The 18,036-nt window shown below is 45.4% G+C and overlaps 2 protein-coding genes across 4 annotated transcripts; both read right to left on the bottom strand.

Moving 5' to 3' along the window:
• Window positions 1-2,227: 2,227 nt before the first annotated feature.
• On the bottom strand, window positions 2,228-4,745 carry LOC144584543 (uncharacterized). The gene is made up of 3 exons (XM_078380866.1): window positions 4,235-4,745; window positions 3,603-3,665; window positions 2,228-2,786 (listed from the first exon to the last, which is right to left on the bottom strand). The coding sequence occupies exons 1-3, from the start codon at window positions 4,403-4,405 to the stop codon at window positions 2,592-2,594; spliced, it is 429 nt and encodes a 142-aa protein (XP_078236992.1). The 5' UTR covers window positions 4,406-4,745; the 3' UTR covers window positions 2,228-2,591.
• Window positions 4,746-7,428: 2,683 nt separating this feature from the next.
• On the bottom strand, window positions 7,429-17,261 carry LOC110089258 (methionyl-tRNA formyltransferase, mitochondrial). 3 transcript variants are annotated; one of them, XM_078380853.1, is made up of 9 exons: window positions 16,852-17,261; window positions 15,122-15,334; window positions 12,688-12,810; window positions 11,578-11,680; window positions 11,258-11,333; window positions 10,254-10,345; window positions 9,305-9,386; window positions 8,692-8,774; window positions 7,429-8,276 (listed from the first exon to the last, which is right to left on the bottom strand). In XM_078380853.1, the coding sequence occupies exons 1-9, from the start codon at window positions 17,244-17,246 to the stop codon at window positions 8,067-8,069; spliced, it is 1,377 nt and encodes a 458-aa protein (XP_078236979.1). In that variant the 5' UTR covers window positions 17,247-17,261; the 3' UTR covers window positions 7,429-8,066. The 3 variants fall into 3 exon arrangements, with proteins under 3 accessions (XP_078236979.1, XP_078236981.1, XP_078236980.1); XM_078380855.1 differs by lacking the exon at window positions 8,692-8,774; XM_078380854.1 differs by lacking the exon at window positions 10,254-10,345 and having other exon boundaries at window positions 8,692-8,770.
• Window positions 17,262-18,036: the final 775 nt, after the last annotated feature.

The raw sequence follows: 18,036 nt of genomic DNA, 5'->3' as shown, positions 1-18,036 counted from the left end.
GGATGGCATTGTGGGAGACTGCCAGAAGCTCCCGGGCATCAGTCCGTCTCCCTGCAGGTGGATGTCCCACCTCAAAACACCTCGGCACTCAGCACCGGCCGCTCACCCAACCATTGGGGCTGGAACGACACAGCTCCCGGATGCGCCCGGAGAGGTTCGGGCATGCCAATAGCAGGGACGTTTGAGAAAGGGGGCTCCAGCAGCGAGGAAGAGGAAGAGGAGGCGGTGGCGGCTTCAGCCAACGACATAGATGAGGATGCCTGCCAAGCTGAGGAGGGGCCCACGGCCGCAAGTCCCGCAACTAAGGGCTTGGAGACGGTGAGGAGCCGTGACCCCTCGATGGAGGAGCTGGTCGCATTTCCTTCCCACTGAAAGAGGCAGACCAGCTGCAGAGGGCTGAGGCCCGGTGGGCGGGAGCCTGGACGCAGGAGAACCAACACCGTGCCCGCCTGTGCCATGAGGGCGAGGGGCTTCCCAGGGTCTTGACCGAGCACTCTATGAAGCCACCACCTGAGGGGTCTGTCTGCCCACTCGGATCCGAAAGCCCCGTAAGGTCCTTCATACATTCAACCTTGGTGTCTGTTATTTTCACCATGTTTTCCATTTTCCACTGCTTTAAGTAAGTTTTCTCTACTTCTATTAATCTCATCATTGGGGCTTCCTCTTTCTCCCTCTGTGGCCTGTTCGATTGGTTGTTATCCACAACCTCCCATTTTCCACATGAAATATCATCTGTCCATACCACTTTTTGGATGTCGTGTGTGATTCATGTTCATTAATTTCCTTCTCTCCCCCCCCCTCAAATCCCACCCTCCCAAAGATGTTGAATGAAGCCTTTTGGTCTCCAAGAGCCCATGTGCCCGAGAAGGACCAAGATGGCACCAACATTCAGACCAACCCTGTCAACCTGGACAGCCACAGCGCTGCTGCTTCTGGGGCTGGGAAAGAGATGCATGAAGAGGACCAGACGCTGCCTTCCACACCCATCTCGTGCAGCTCCATTACACGCAAGGAGCCGTTTTCCCCAGCCCCCATTCCCAGTAAATCTCTCCTGTGCAGAGCAGCCTTGTGGCTGGTGGCAGCTCCCCTTCCAGCACATACCCATCCTGATGTGGGTGAAAAGGAGCCGGAGAGGACTCGGGGGGGGGGTGCGCTCCATTTGAGAAGCCCATGGCACTGAATCCCCCACCCCCATGGGCCATGCCTGCTCACGTTCCCTGTCTCATAACCAGGAGGCACCTCTCCACCTCATCAATGAGCCACAATCATTCACACCTAGTTACACAAAATGCACACAAACAACCATAGGATTTTGGTTAACACATTTGATTTTGCATAACCACTGGATAGGTTGTTTGCTTCTTCCTCATCAGTCAGTCAGTCCTTCTGGATTTGCTGCTTTGTCTGCTTGGGTGTGTTATCCACAGGGCCGTGTGTCCAAAGTGGCCTGTTCTCAACATCTAAGCTAGTGTGTTCCTCTCGGGCATGGTGGAGGATGTTGGAGAGGATACAGTTCAGTCAAGCTGAGGTAATAATTCAACTACCAGTCTGGCCAGCTGTTGTGGCGTGTATGTCTGCGTGCGGAGGCACCCTTTCGTCTTTTCCTTCAGCCAATAAAACCTCTTGGGACAACCTTGCGAGAGTAAGCTACAGAGAAGAACTCAGTAATGAGAGCTCTCACATTCAAAATAATAATAATAAAAAGAAATCTGAGAAGTGTGTCTGCTATGAAGCCTACCTTACCTACCGTCAAGCCAACTTGACTCCATTTGGAAATAAAGTACCTTGACCCCTCGTTTGTTGTCGGCAGTCCAGACAGGAAGGAGCTTCAAAATGGGAAAAAAATATCAAAAGCAGAGCAAAATCTTGGGTATAGATTGACGATAGTACAGGTATCTTAAGAGCAGGTGGAACTCATTGCCTGCTAAGCCGCTCTGCCATCATCCTGCTGAAGATCAGAGTCGAACTTCTCTAGGCAGGGCTGTCAAAGGAGGTGAGGTGGGTGGCTCTTATGGGGAGGACTTTTTTAGCCCTGGGGGGGGAGACTCTCCTCCCAGTTCTGCCCTCCCCAGGAAGGCCTCTTTCTTCCCTTGAGGCATTGTAATCACTCAGTTGCTAAGAGTGGTGTTCCTTTCTAGAATCGGGGATCAAGAGAGTTGTGGGGGGGAACCTCAGGGCTCTGGAGGGCACGGGTTGAATGGCCGAGGGTCAAACGAGGCCTCCTCCGTTGTTGATTTAATTTCATTTTATTCCAAATATTGAAAGAACAGAAAGTTGCTCCCCTCTCCACCCACCCCCAACCCACCCCCAATTATATTTTAGTGTTTGGTACATATCAACTATAACTATAAAGTATATATATATAAAGTTTAGAATAAAGACTCTGCTGAGGCAAGACATTCAGATGTGGTTATAAGTATGCTACTTAGTGCCAATAAGGGATTTCAAGGGCTAGGGTCAACTATAGAAATCAGCAACCATTAGACCCAAACAAGAGTCCTTGAGAAGAAAAACAAATGGCAGGGCTTCGCTGTCGTACGTCAAAGAAAAATTAGACCAGTCGTGCTCAGCTGCTTCTGCTTCACCAAGCTTCACGGCTGAGAATGGTTGGGTGACACTGATTGTCCCGTTGGTTCGCTGTGCACCTCGGGAGGATGAGGTGGAGACGGGTGGAGCTTCTCAGGAGGAGGGCCATGAGGGACCTGAGACACTGTAGACTCCTCTGTGGACTCAGAAGGCTCCAAGTGGTCTTCATCCCCCGCGGCCTTCTTTTTCCTCTGTTCTTGCTGAGGGGAAAGAAGATGAAGACAAGGGGGATATTAGGAGCAACAGGAATGGTTTCAAAAAGCTTTGTGCTCGCTGACCCACCTGAGCAAACTACGAGAGGGCTTCACACCACAAATGGGTCTCTAGACAGGGAGATACGCTCTTTCCTATCTAAGCTAGGATACCCTTGTGATCTCCTAACCATGTGTTGATGAGGAAGTTCTGTGTAGGCCATTTTCACTGCCTGCCATTTTTACATTTAGATTCCGTCTCCCCTCACATGCCCATCTTTCTTCTTCTAGTTAATGGGGTGGAGGCATACATTTAGTTGCCCCGTTTATATGAGACTTATTATATGTCTATCCCATCTTTCTTTCAAAAAAACCACCAAAAATTTTCAGAGTACTGTAGTCTGAATGCACATCATCACCAAGTTGCCCTCACAAACTATCCTGGGAGGTACGTTAATCTGAGGAGATAATAAGGTGAAGGTCACCCAGCAAGCTTCAGGACAGAGTGACTGCATTCAGCTGGATGTCCAGCCCTGGAGTCAAGTAACGCTGATCCCTGGACTTCATGAGCAATTAAATATCTTTTTAAAAGTTCTTCCAGAAAAAGAGCAGGAGTTGTACTGAATGAAGCAAACCTCTTCCAAATACACCCCAGCTTCTAAGAATGTGGCTAGAAGACTCACCTCTCTCCTTCTCTTTATAGGGTACATTCTTTTTTGACTCCCCTATTTATTTAGTTCAATCTTTCTTCTGCTGTTCAGGGTCGAGTGTCTGCCCCCAAGGCAACGGTTTGAAAGAGAGAGACGTCTCCTTTTTGAACCTCACCTCCTGATCCTGCAGCCACCTCTTGTGAGCCATTTTATAGAGTTTGTGGAGCTTCTTTCCATCCTGTTCAATAAATTTGGACACATATATCCACAGGTACCTCCCAACTCCCTGGCTACAGTTTTCAGAGCGACTTTGATGCATTATCTAATATCGCCACCCAGCTTCCCCAGAGACTGGCAAAGCCAGAATAAAACCATGCAAACTGAGAGAAGTCATGCAAACGGGCTTAAATGATAAAAGCAAAACGTAAATAGATGGAGGACATTTAGTTCTGTATAGAGGATACAGAGCAGAGGTTGCCATGGTGCAGAGGCACATGTTCATACGGACAGCACTTTTGTTGATCTGTGCAAGCAGGTACGCACCAAAATATAAACAGACTATAAAACAGGTGACAGCAGAAGATGTAAACAGCATCCTTGAAGGTGCCCTGTTTTGGAGATGGCAGCAAGGAGGAAGGAAAGATGTACCCGTGGTGCTCCGATGGTGATAAATAGACCACCAACGCATGCAAACACCCAGTTGTTAACCCATATGCAAGTGAGTCATGTGAGGGCAGCCAAAATGGCCTCTGCTGGTGTAAGCAGGAAGAAAGGGATAGATCCTGTCCGGTTCTGTGCAACAGGTACCTTCTCTCTTTTGTCCTTTGTTTTCTTTCTCTCTTTCTCTCCTTCCTTCCCCTTTTTACTCGCAGTCCCCTTTTCTTTGCCTTCCTCGTCCTCCTTTGTCTTCTGCTTCTTTCTCGCAGGACTTTGATCCACTCCATCCACCTGGAGAGAAGAGAGGGACATCCAACCCATCGATTCGTTTCAATCATTTCTCATCCCTCCTTTCCTCGGAAAGAACCCAAGGAGGACAAAGCCAATCAATGAAAAGCATTCAATTAAAAACAATGATACTGCTTTTAAAATTGGAAGGCAGCCAGTGAAGCAAAAAGAATGCCTTCTAGCCAAACTTCAGCTGCTTTGCCAAAAGTCTTAGCATACAAAAAAATCTAAGTTGAGTTTCTCTGAACGTCTTCCACAGACTGCTTGTCTGATTGCCGAGGAGGAGAGACTCCATTCCCATGCTCATCCCTGTTCTCCTTTTGGGTATCTTTTCTAATCACAAATGTTGCTTTTGCACCGCATACCATCCTCTGGAGGTCAGGCAGATTATTTACCTACACAAGCCTGGAAAGCCAAATTGAAGCAGATAAAAAATTATGGATGGAAGGGAGGAAGTTCATATTGTAGCAATCACTCCACAAGCCAATCCTCCAATAAGCTGCTGGAAAACTCCAGTCTCTCTTGCCTCTGTGTATTGTGAATTAAGACTCCGCAACCAGCAAAAGCAGTTGATGTAAAGAGCTGCGAAGGAAATCATTCTACACAAGGACTCAGCTCTGAATAAATAGGGTTTGGGAATGTGCTGCTCGTTGCCCGTTTGTGTGGACCCGAAGGTCAGGCGGTGCTTCCTTGACAGGTCAAACGTGCTCCCAGTTCCTGGGATGGTTGGGGCACTCCAGATGTCTTGGGCAGCAACTCCCTATAGCGATCGCAAAAAGTCAGTGTCTAGCGAAAAAATTATCATGCGGGGTAACTGTCTAGTGAGGCACCACTGTAGTTCAATTCTGGCCTTGCTTTACTCTAATCAGGTGGGTGTTGTTGTTTTGCCATGTTTGTATTACCTGTTTACCCACGCATATTTTTGTCAAGTCCCGAAGCAAGCAGTGCCACCTGCTGGTTGACTAGGGACAATGCACCCAGTAGCTTGTAAAAATGAACTATCCGCTGGCCCTCTTTGTGGCATGTGGAAAGAACTCATACGTTGCAAGGGCTCTACCTGCATGAAGGCTGTTCGTACAAACAGAATTGGAGGGTCTATCCCTCACCTGCAGAATGAATGCACGGGACACAATACCCCAGCTTCACACCACCTCCAAGAATCGGGGAACAGGTGAGGGAAAAGCTCTACCTTGAAAAGCCATCACCAATGGGGATTGCATCTGAGCTACGCAGAGTATGTCTTAAAAAATCTATAATTTAAAAAATATGTGGAAGGCCCAGGATAGGCGCTTAAATGCAGAATGTGTTTTGCTGACTCTGCAACCCCGTTCCATCTAAGCCAAGAATGGACCAACTTGCAGTCCTCCAGCTACTCCTGGACTGCACATCCCATGAGCCTTAGACAGCACAGCCAGTGGTGGAACTTGTAGTCCACAATCTTAAAGGGGGCAATGACCTTCTAGTGAAGTAATTGCTTCCATTTTATTATTTTGTGGAAACCAAATATGCACTGCCTGGAACACCCGTGAAGTATGCACATTATTTCTAAAACCTCCATGTCCGATACATCAATACATTGGCAAAAGTATGTCCCTGGAGGGCTGCTGCCATTACATTACTGGCAAGTACAGTGGTGCCTCGCTTTACGAGCACTCCGTTTGACAAAGAAATCGCATTATGTTGAAGATTTTGCGATCGCAAAACGATGTTCCCTATGGGGGAATTTTGCTTTGCGATGATCGGTTCCATTTCGGTAACCGATCATCGCAAAGCGATGATTTTCGGCCAGCTGATCGGCAGCTTCAAAATGGCCAAGGGAGGAAAACATGGTTGCCTGCTGTTTTCTAGCACGGATTCCTCGCTGCAGAGACAGAGAAAATGGTCGCGCTATGGAGAATCTTCACTGGACTGTGAGTTTTAAGCCCATAGGAACACATTAATTGGGTTTTGATGTGTTTCTATGGGCTTTTTAAAATCGCATGACGTTTTCGTTCGACACCGATTTTTGCGGAACGAATTAACGTCATGCGAGGCACCACTGTAATAATTTTTTTCCCCTGGGGGAAGATACACTGAAATGTTGCTATGCAAATGTCACCAGGGGGAGGAGATGATGACCAGTACTACTGTGCGGACATCCCAAATCCACTGTGTGCAATGCATTTCTGCAGGAGCAGCCAGTGCAAAAGAGGGACATTTTCCTAAACAGAAACTCTTTCCTGATCAACATTCTCTCTAATTTCCACACACCTCCCTGGGGTGACATTCCACAACTAGAACAAAAGGGGCTGGAAACGATAAGTGTGTGTCCATGGAGGGGTTGGTGGAGTCAAGCACACTCGGGCTTCTTAGAGGGAGACTTGCATTGCTATACTGATATATCAATAAATTATTTTATATACAGTGGTGCCTCGCTTAGCGATTGCTTCGTTTAACGAAGAATTCACTTAACGATGTATTTCTTGGAGGAATTTTCCGCATCGTTTAACAAGGTTCTCTGTGGAGGATTTTCACTTAACAATGTTCGTTTTCGCTCATTTTTAAGTGTCTTAAAATGTTTGAATGGGACAGTTCAATGGATTTAAAGGGGAAAAACAAAAATCACCAAAAACTAACGAAGACTCAGAAGAAAGCCAAAATAAGTTTGCACATGTTTCACAAGGTGCACTACCGAATCCAAGCATTTAAAACAGGTTTCAAACATTTTAAGACACTTAAAAATGAGCGAAAACGGAGATCGGAAAGCCATTCAAAAGCATTGCAGCCGGCTGCAACGCTTTTGAATGGCTTTCCGTTGGGGGAAACATTGTTTCACTTAGCAATGTTTCCTATGGCGATTTTTGCTTAAGGACGGTAATCTGTTCCCATTGGAACGGATTAACCGATTTTCAATGCATTCCTATGGGAAATGGTGTTTCGCTTAACAATGTTTTCCCATAGCGATGGTTTTTTTGGAACCAATTAACATCGTTAAGAGAGGCAACACTGTATATACTGCTCTCTCTCAGAAACAAATCTCCCTCTAAGATGCCCGAGTGCGAGTCAATAAAAATAAATTATTTTTATATCAATAAACATAATTTATTGATAAATCATTATAGCAGAAACAAGTCTCCCTCTAAGATGCCACGGCATAAAATAAAACAGGAGGAAATTAACTGTTACTGATAAACGTTTTTCGGACAGTAGTCCTGGGATACAAACCACAGCACAACAGAGGTATGGAAAGTATTGGAAGAACTGGAAAACTTTTCCCTAGTGTGACTAGGGCCTTACTCTGCTTGGCAATTGAAGAGTGTGACAAATGTTAAGGACTGGCACATCTATACACCACAGAAGCTTTCCATTTCTAGACGATACACCACCAATTTCATTCAAACGGGTATTTATGTCGTCCAATATAGAAAGTGGGACATTGTTCTCCTGCAGTATTTTTCAAAATGGCTGTTACTAAATTCTGCATTCTTCTTTTGGATCACAAAGCTGCACTTTAGAAAAGAACCTCAGAATATACTCATAACAGAGGGTATGGATTCCAGGAAATCCTTTTCTGGCTGCACTGAAAAATCCAAAATTAAAAAATCTGTTCAAGTGTTCAAAAGGAACCCTTCACTTAAGGATGGATTTGAAACAATGCCGAGGGGCTTCCAGCCATATCATCTGGAATCATCACCTGATTCTTCCGGACAGTAATTCAAGTCAATTGCTGCTGTGCCTTGTGTGGATGCAATACTCTGCTTTTGAAACTGTTTTTTGTTCTGGCCATCTGGAGTGTCTGAAACCTGCACTCTCTGAGAGGCATTTTGGAATTCTGCTGAAACCAGGGATGCAAATATCCATTGTAGAATTCAACAGCTGTCAGCTTCTTCTTAAGGATCACGGTCTTTGCTCCAACCCAGCCTTCCTAGAAAAGGGAAATAGGCAAAGTGAGACTGGGAAAGGCCAGAGCACTTCCTGCAAGTCTACAGGGTCACTGCCCACAGCTAGAGGCTAAGCATGCTGTCCCTCTCGGCTTTCAAGGCTTTGTAATGCCATCTTTCTTCGGCTACAGGAGTCAGCTTGGAGAACATGGGGGGGGCAGTGCCTGATTTAACCACAGAACTTTGTCTGGGAGAAGGAGGAGGCAGAGGTACCAGAAAGGCATTAGCATCCACCATAGTGTGCATTTTGAAGCCAGGGTAAAGACGACACGAGCAAGCAAGTAGAGCATAAAGCTACATTTGAAACCATTCCTTCAGTTTAATAAATTGGGACTGGACCACTACCCCAACAGGGAAAGGGGGATTTTAAAGAATAGAAAACCACACTTAGGAACATACCTTGCAATGGATCACTAATGTTTCTGACTTCTTATTGTAAAACACTGATCCTGGGAGAATCTCATTTTCAGGTCTTAACCTATCTGAAAGGAAAACACATGTTCTGCTCACTGCTTTCCCACAACAAGTGATTATTAAGTTCAACCTCCTTCCAAAACCTCATCAAAGCAACAGATCTTAAACGTGCTTCCCAGTGCTCCTTAAGTTCTGGCCTCGGTAAGGCTCAAGGAGAGACTTTTATAACTCAGCTGGATCAGCTAATAAATCTTAACACACCTCATGCTCTCCAAATTTGTTTCTGGGATCAATACATGCATGGTGCTTTTTGCTGACCTTAGATGTCACAATGCACTATAACACAACTACCACTTTCCTATGTAAGGGGAGTGGCTTAGCTTTCGGTTACTAAAGGCTTTATAGATCCAAAGCAGTACTTTCAGAAGGGGACATACAGCCAAGCTGGATGGCAAAACAGTAGTAAAAACACTTGCAGGAAACAAATAATGGGGAACAAAAGAAATATAACCTACTTCACAGAATGCCCCACAGTGCCATTTAACCTTTATTCCCCAGCATTTTACAAATGGGAATATTAAATGATTCATTTACGAACCAATAAAATCCGGCAATGTCTCCACTGCTGCAAGATCCAGGAGCTTTACCACACTGCCCATCCATAGTGTTCGCAGGGGCATCTGAAAAGATAAAGCACAATAAAATATCTAGGCATAGCATATGTTAAACACCAGACATCTTATGTCTCAAGAAGTGGCGTTGTCCATGAAAGCTTACATTGAAATACAGTACTTGCTGCTTTACAGGAATTCTAAGGAACTGTCTTACATTGAGCCAGACCATGACTCCACCTGGCCCGGAGTTGCAATGACTGGAAATGGTTCTCTAGGGAGTTCAGACATTCACTTCCCCAGGCCTACCAAGGACTTAACGTGGGACAACTGCATGCAAAGCATGTGCTCTTGACTGACCAAGAGCGCCTCCTCTGGGAAGGTGCCATGCTCAGTTACCAGTAGAGAAAAGAACTAATTCCTCCTTTCCCCTGATGGTGTTTCAGCAGAGGCATGGCATGTGTAAGATCAACAGGATGTCAGCTCAGCCTGGAGGAGGTCTCCAGGCATAGGAGCAGAGCAGTCTTGATAGTCTAGGGCAGCAAAACCACCAATACTTCACATAGCACTTTACTCAATAACCGGCTTTATCCACCACCAGCTTTTCTGGCTTGCAATTAAAAGTATCAGCACCAAGAAAGAGGAGTGTGTCACTGGACCGTTTAATACATGAAGCGAAATCTAAGGCTAACAAAAATAACACATATTTCACCTGCCAAGCTCTACACAGTTATGTTGGGAAAAAGGCACAGAGTTTATGCTTAGTTTTTGGTCACTATTTGGGGGTGGACCAGAAGCTTCAAATCTGCTACTGTAGCAGTACTTTTTGTTGCTTTTCTTGATGTTGAATGTTCCTCTGTGTTCTTTTCAAGGCACAGCAAAGTAAAAGTTGGAAGTGAGTAATTTTTGTAAACCGATTTGCAAGACTGTTCTTACCAATGTTCCCAAGGCACGGTGCATCCTTAGTATTTGCTCAGGGGCCTGCTCTTCCCATTCAATGCAGCTCTTAGCAGCAGTAACTTTAGGAGCTTTAAGATAAAATAAAAGCAAATGCAGGAGTCAACAGACCACATTTTACACCTTAGCTCTTTAAATATTTGGACATCTCTTCTAAATAAACCCACCATTCAGATAATTGCATCACTAGTACTAATTTACTTCAGTGTACGGTAATGTCATAATCATTCCTCATCTTAAAAGAATGCCACCAAACTCACCTCTTGGGCTCCCCACCCACCCACAAATCCTGATGCTCTACGGTGATTCATTAGAAGAATCAGCTGCTGCTCCTAACTTTCCTAAATGAGAGGGGGGAAAGAAACCATTCCTGGTGAAAAACTGATTGACTTATTTCGAACACCTTGTAGAAGAACCCTAATTAATAAAATAATAGTAAATTAAGAAGGGAATTGCACCAGTCTATTACACCAGTGATTTCCAGCCTTTCTGACACCAGGGACAGGTTTAGTTGAAGACCATTCTCCCAAGGTCTGGGGGAGGGTATTTGTTATGCAGTAGGTTGTTGGAAAACAGGTTTGAATTAAGCTCATTACATGTATTGTACCAGGACAAGATGAGTGGTGAGCAGGAGGTGAGATGCAATTGAAGCTCCACCTCCTGTTAGATCAGCAGCGGCTTAAAATCTAATAGGAGTGCAGACTCCTACATTAGACTTTAATGCCACAGGCCCAGCCGATTTTGCAGCAACAGGAGGGGAGCGAAGCTCCACCTCCTGTTAGATCAGCAGCAGCTCAGAACCTGATAGGAGCACGCTGACAGGAGGCGGAGCTTCGCTCACCGCTCACCTCCTGCTCGCCACTCATCTGTCCCAGCGGCCCGTTCCTTCCAAGGCCACGGCCTGGGACTGGTCTGTGGCCCGGGTCTTGGGGACCCCTGTATTAGGCAATACTGACTTCACTCAAGAAATACTCCAAACATACCAGCTGTTGTTCCTTCCTTTGGCTGCTCTCTCTTGTTCCTTAAACTTTCGGCTAAGTGTTCTAGAACAGCAATGAGCTGAGAAAAGAAAATCCAAAACATATATCACAAAAGATAAGACTTCTACCAATGTGGTCATATTTATTCAAATCTCTAAACCAGGGAAGCACGTTTCTCCATTTTTATTGTTTCATCTGTCTAAAAATTAATACTTCTACCCTCGGATGATCAAGTTCTTCTTGTTTGGTTCACTGATACATAAAACCTTCACTACCATTTCTTGTTGCAAAACCCACATTGAAGAAGGGACAAGTTAACTTACCATGTCTGCACCCAGTTTGGATAACACTGACTCCAATTCTTTTGCCGTGCAGTTGGGTGGAACTGGAATGGTTTCCTGTTTAATTATGGGACCTACATCAAACCTATGGACATAACACATAGCATTACCTTTTTACTTTTATCTTGGAGTTATGGTTTTTAAACAAAGAGTAAGAGCTCATGAAAGTTCGTAAATCAATGGGAGGACAAGAAGCTGTCAGAAAATTATAGATACACATCCCTGCAAGAAACAAGCCTTCAGTGTTTGATCTTACAAGGTCGCCCTCAGTCAGGGCTGCTTTAAGTGCCACTATTCTATAAAATCTAGATAGTAGATATACTATTCTACTTTCGTTAGAGTGGGTGGCATATCAGTTTAATAAATAAATAAATAAATAAATAAATAAATAAATAAATAAATAAATAAATAAATAAATAAATAAATAAATAAATAAATAAATAAATAAATAAATAAATAAATAAATAAATAAATAAATTAAAAACTGCCGTACAGAGATACCAGAACAAACATGAACTAAGGCAGTTTTGGCTGAACATCTCTACATACTTCTACATCTCTACATAAAACATACTGCCAATGGTTTTAGGAGATCACATGAAACCTGCTACAACATTTTTGTAGTGTGAAAGTTTTGCTTTAGGTTCCAGACGACCAATGCCATTCGAACCTCTCCTCTCATTCTCCCGCCCCTAGTCTTAATTCAATGCCCACTGTAGGATATACCTCCTAAACAAGTTCTTTTTGACCCTGCTTCCACCTGTCATTTCTGAAAAATGTTTGGCATTCTTGGGGCTCTCCTTATTCTGTCACTTTGGCTCCAAAAACACTGACAATAACAAACTAAGTTCTTAGTACTTATTATTAAGTAGCCATTGTCTGTACTTTTTTAACAAGCTCCAGACAACACAAAAATATAAAATCAAACTGCATAATCCTAACCTTTGAATACATAAAAAAGAGAAAAGCATTTGTAATGGCACAATGTAGTTTCAACAGATGGGAAGATCACTCAGCACCCACAAAATTTTCAGAGTTGCTAACAAAATAGCTTTTGACATGTTATTCCATTAGATAAAATAGCATTTATACCTCTTTGGCCTAATCTGCATTATTGTCACCCCAGTAACTGTATCTCCATGGAGTACTGTGTGGATGATTGGCGCGGGGCCACGCCATCTCGGAAGACAGCTGGGATGGACATTCAATACGCCACTGAATCAGAAATTTAGAAGAAATTTGGAAATCAGAAGAGAATACTAATTCTATAATATGCATAAGCACTTAGTGACCAATTTATTTATTTATTTGATTTGTATACCACCCATCTGGCAGCCAAGGCCACTCTGAGCAGTTGACAACGAATAACAAAAAACAGCAGAGTAACAAAATAGCAAATAGCAGCATTAATATACAATACAAAATTATAATACAATAAACACAATTAAATGTATAGAAAAATAAAAACATGGAACATGGCAGTATGATAGAAGTTATATTATTGGACACTACTGTGTCAGAGTATAGTTAGTTCAGGGAAGGCCTGTCTAAATAATGAGGTGTTTAGTAGCTTTCTGAATGTGCCCAGCGAAGGGGCAAGGCGGACTGCGGGCGGAAGAGAGTTCCACAGTTGCGAAGGTTCCGTTAAAAAGGCCAGATTTCCGGTGGTTGTTTTCCAGGCCTCTCTCGGGGTCAGGCCTCTCAGCCTCCCTGCCTGCAATGATCGTATAGGATGGGCAGACCTAACCGGAAGGAGGCGCTCAGCCAGATATTGAGGTTCCAAACCATTTAGGGCCTTATAGGTTAGTACCGTCCCCTTGAAACAGGTATGGAAGCGAACAGGTAGCCAGTGTAAGGCGGCCAGGGTGGGGTTAGATATTTTCTAACCCCATTCAGAAGTCTCAACACCGCATTCTGGACCCGTTGCAGTCTTCGTAGCAGTTCCAAGGGCAGCCCCAAATAGAGGGCATTACAGTAGTCTAATCTCAAGATTATCAGCATATGGACCAGCATGGTGAGGGACCTGGTGTCAAGGTAAGGACGTAGCTGGGCGACCAGCTTTAGGTGGAAATAAACCGATCGGACTAGACACTATTTGAGATGTCATTGAAATTGATGGGTCCAAAATCACACCCATGCCGTGAACCTCTTCTTTCATGGAAAGAGTGCATGCCCCCCAAAAAAGATAGGGAGGCACCCAGACAACAGACAATAGAGGCCTCCACCCACAGGATATCCATCTTGTCTGGGTTCAGTCTCAGTCTGTTTTCCCTCATCCATCCCGGCACCGCATCCAGGCAGCACTCAAGGGACGGGACAGCATCCACTGCAGAAGGATGGAAGGGGAGATAGAGCTGGGTGTCATCTGCGTATTGGTGACACAAAGCTCCAAACTCCTGATGACATCCCCCAGCGGCCTCATATCGATATTAAAGAGCATTGGGGAGATGACTGACCCCTGCGGGACTCCACAACGGAGAGTCAACGGAGCGGACAAAATCTCCGCAAGCTGAACTCTCTGAGGACAGTCCTCCAGGAAGGATCTGAGCCAGGCCAAAGCCTGAGCACCAACCCCCAACCCCGAGAGCCTCCCCAGGAGGATACTGTGGTTGATGCTATCAAAGGCCACTGAGAGGTCGAGGAGAACCAGCAAGGACACTTTGCCCCTATTGGCCTCCCTCAAGAGGTCATCTTGCAGGGTGACCAATGTGGTCTCCGTGCCACGATGCGGCCTGAACACAGACTGGAACGGATCAAGGGCACCAGTCTCCTCCAGGAGAGCATGAAGTTGGTTGGCCACCACTCTCTCTACCAGCTTGCCAATAAAGGGGATACTGATGACTGGACAACAGTTGTTAATATCATCAGCAGCCAGATTGGTTGTTTTTTTCCAGATAGGCCAACCCCTCTTTAAATAGGCATCTTAACATTCAATAAAGTTGTTGCAAATATATACTGCTCAATTATGGTCCCTTTTCCACTTTATGTACAAATGTATGTTGCTATCAAGGTGCATTTGATTTAAATCACAATTTAAATCATGCTTTATATTTAAAACATTGTGGATTTTTGATTATTTACATTTTTTTTAAAAAAGCAACTTTTAAAATTTTTAATTGCAATTTAAATCAATTTGATTAAAAAAAATTTCTTCCCACCCTGGGCTGGCATTCTGACAATTAACCTCATAAACTGTAGACAGTAGAGAAGCAGAGAACTGAAGGATAAGGGAAGTGGAACAAGAAAACAATCTGAATTTTTTAAAAATTGTTACATAAAACTGAAATTGTAAGACAGAAATGATTTAACACAGTGATAAAGATCCCCCATTGTCTTCACCTTGTAAGAGAGTGATAATAAGTTGAATACTTCAGGGAATAGTTCTAGCAGGCTCCACTTCAGGCACCAGTAAGTTCATCCCATGCAGCATCCCTCCCCAGTGGTCAGAGACCTTCCACTTATATATTAGCCAAATACTCTGAATTATGTAGATCACACTGAGCATGCTCCAAGACCACAGTCTTACTATGGGAACTTCAAGATGAGGTCCTCATGGAGAAGATGGCCAAATGATGCCACCACACCGACGTCAAAGTGCTCGCACGAGGCAACATCTGGCCAGAAGTGGACAGGGAGTTGAGACTGCTCTGCATAGTTCTTGACAGGCAGTCCTCTTGGCAGCTGGGGCTGTACAGTCACCACCTCCAGATGGTCTACAAGAGCATTCGGTCTGGGCTCCCTGCAACAGGACATTTTTTAAAAAGAGGTCAAATGGAAGATTTGACACTGCCAAGTTACCACCATGCCAAGATTTGAACCCCACAAGAAAACTTCTTTATACCAAGTCAGATATCTGCTCATCTAAGCCAGTACTGTCTCCTCTAGGGGAGGGAAAACTCCTGGGGCTAAAACTGGCTGTCTCTACTTTCACAAGGGTGATGTCCTTTCCCTGTAAGATCAATGTTTGGTGATTTCCCAACCTTTGCACAGTGTTCTTCTTCCTCAGTTCTAAAAAAGGTTGAACCTCTAAGGCTTTGTTAAAGATATAGTAAGTTCAAATGCTGCTTGATCCTTTGACGCCACCCACCATCAAAATAAAAACACCCTGAGATTGCTTTTGAAACAGAGTGAGGCTCTCACACTGAAAGGTCTGCTTAAACTTGCCTCACATCTCTTAAAGTCTTGGTCACAAAGAAGTCACCAGAGATTACAAGGAGTGAGCCTGTCATTTGTGCACAAAGGATATGCTCTGCTGCTGAACTAGTCTTTTTATTCATACTTCTACTCCCAAACACTCTGGATCCCCTTTATTCTGTATCTTGTAAGTCATCTATGATGGCTTTCCGCAGACTTACTGCCATACAGTTAAATTATGGACTATAAGCCTTTAGTCATTCAAGAGTCTCCATTACTGGACAAAGTATGTGCAGTTGAACGCATACTTTGTCCAATAATTATTAAGTCCAGAGCACAGAAAAGAGTTCTGACTCCTGTCCTCTGAAGACGCCGGCCGCAGACACTGGTGAAATGTTAGGAAGAACAACCTGAAGGACACGGCCAAACAGCCCGAAAAACCTGCGACAACCATCGGATCCTGACTGTGAAAGCCTTCGAGAATACAATTCTTAAGTTCTTTGCACAATTTCTACATTTGCTGTGGATGTGCTTCTCATTTGCTATTTCAGATGGCTTCTAAAACTGTTTCACATCATAGATACAGAGAAGGAGAGAAGCTGCTTGGAGGTTTTTCTCATGCCAGTGTAGGAATTAGATAAATAAATGAATAGATCCTGAGGGTCTCGGGAAAAGTCCCTGCTGAGGCTGTCAAGATGGAACCTGTGCAGAGAGACTCCAGAAGGGCTTTCCAGGGAAGGGAGATACCGAAGGAGGGATTTAAGGAATGACGCTCCCCCCCCCCCGTGAGTTTTAATGGCCCTGGAGGGATCTGAAGCCAAGCCTGCTGGGTCCTGGTCCGGCCCACGAAGCCTTGCACCACCCGAGGGAACCTCCAGCCCCTGAGCCCCTCAGTTCCACAACAGGGATGGATGGGAACCCGCCTGCTGCCCACGACCCTCGCCCAGCCCACGCAGGCCATCCCGGGCTCTCCGAGAAGCCGGTCCGCTTCCCGGGGCTTTCTCCCCCTGCCTTCCCCCCCCCCCGCTCAGCCACCCTTCAACCCAACTTCCGCTTGACCTCTGACCCCCACCCACCCACCCACCCCGCTTCCCCTTTCTACCCCTGGGCCACAGGACACACCGAGCGGCCTGGAGGGCGCGGAGCGTCTCTACGGAGAAGTCGTCGGTGCCGAAGAAAAGGACCCTCCAGGGCGGCCCCGCTCGCCTCCTGGGAAGCTCCCCGGCCGCCGCCGTCCCGTGAGCCCGCCTCCAGCCGTCCCGCCCGACCCGCCACAACCAGCCCCTCATCGCCCCTCCGCCCGCCTCCTCCTCCTCCCTCAGGCGTTGGCGTCGCGCGGCGATGACGTCAAGCGCGCTCGCCCGATTCCGAAGGCACAGTTGCGGGCGGGGAGAGCAGGCGGCGTGGGCGGGGCCAGGAGCCAAACGAGTCGTGGCCGAAGCGTCAAGTGGAAACCATGGCAACCGTATCCATGGCTGCCGATCGCCCACCGAGTTCCAAGCCTCCTTGCTCCACATTCTCTCCTCACAGCCCTTGGTGTGTTGACACCCGAGTGCCTTGCAGGCAGGAATGCAACCGGGAGAGCTTCCCTGTTTTTAGCTTTAATACTCTGTTTAAAACTCTGATGTAAGGCGCCTTGGTTCTTTTCTTAAGAGAAAAGGGCGGTGAAAACATTTTAAATAAATAAAATAAATAAATACTGTGTGTCTGTCTGTCTTTGCTAGTTTCGTTTGAAGTCACAGTGAAGCTCAAGAGACAGGAAAAATAGGAGTGACTGCCAGATTCCAGCTCTTGAGCCTCAATTTACCTCCACAGTGTCAGACCTCTGAGGAGGTGCACAACGTGTCCTGCAGCCACTGAGGGTTGGCTGGGACCACGGTGGGCTTTAGAGGACAGTCAGTGGATCTGAAAAACAGTCTCCCGTCCTAACACATTCCAAGACTCTAAAAACATGTCACTGTGAACCGAACAGTCTCCATTTTCTCTGACTACAAATCCCACTCTCCTTCAGATCATCACATCCTGTTCTGAAGATTATGAATTTTCTCTCTCTCTTTTTTTTCTTGATAACAGATCAAGACTCAGTTCTGTATTTTGGAAGAAAATAATACGACCAATGGCCGAAGCTCCAGTGGGAGATTCCCCAGGCTAACATTAGTACAGTACATATGAAAAGATCTCTGTAATGTTCGGCTGTCTATGAGTGTAATGAAAATGGGGAAGAAGGCGAGCACCAGGATTCATTAATAGCACCATACGTAAGTGACATGGTCAAATGCTGTGGGATTTGCACTACTTCTAAAAGGG

The sequence above is a fragment of the Pogona vitticeps genome, chromosome 12 (assembly GCF_051106095.1).
Source record: "Pogona vitticeps strain Pit_001003342236 chromosome 12, PviZW2.1, whole genome shotgun sequence".
Classification (NCBI taxonomy): domain Eukaryota; kingdom Metazoa; phylum Chordata; class Lepidosauria; order Squamata; family Agamidae; genus Pogona; species Pogona vitticeps.
The sequence above is the reverse complement of the archived record's forward strand: the minus strand, read 5'-3'. Positions and strand labels throughout refer to the sequence as shown.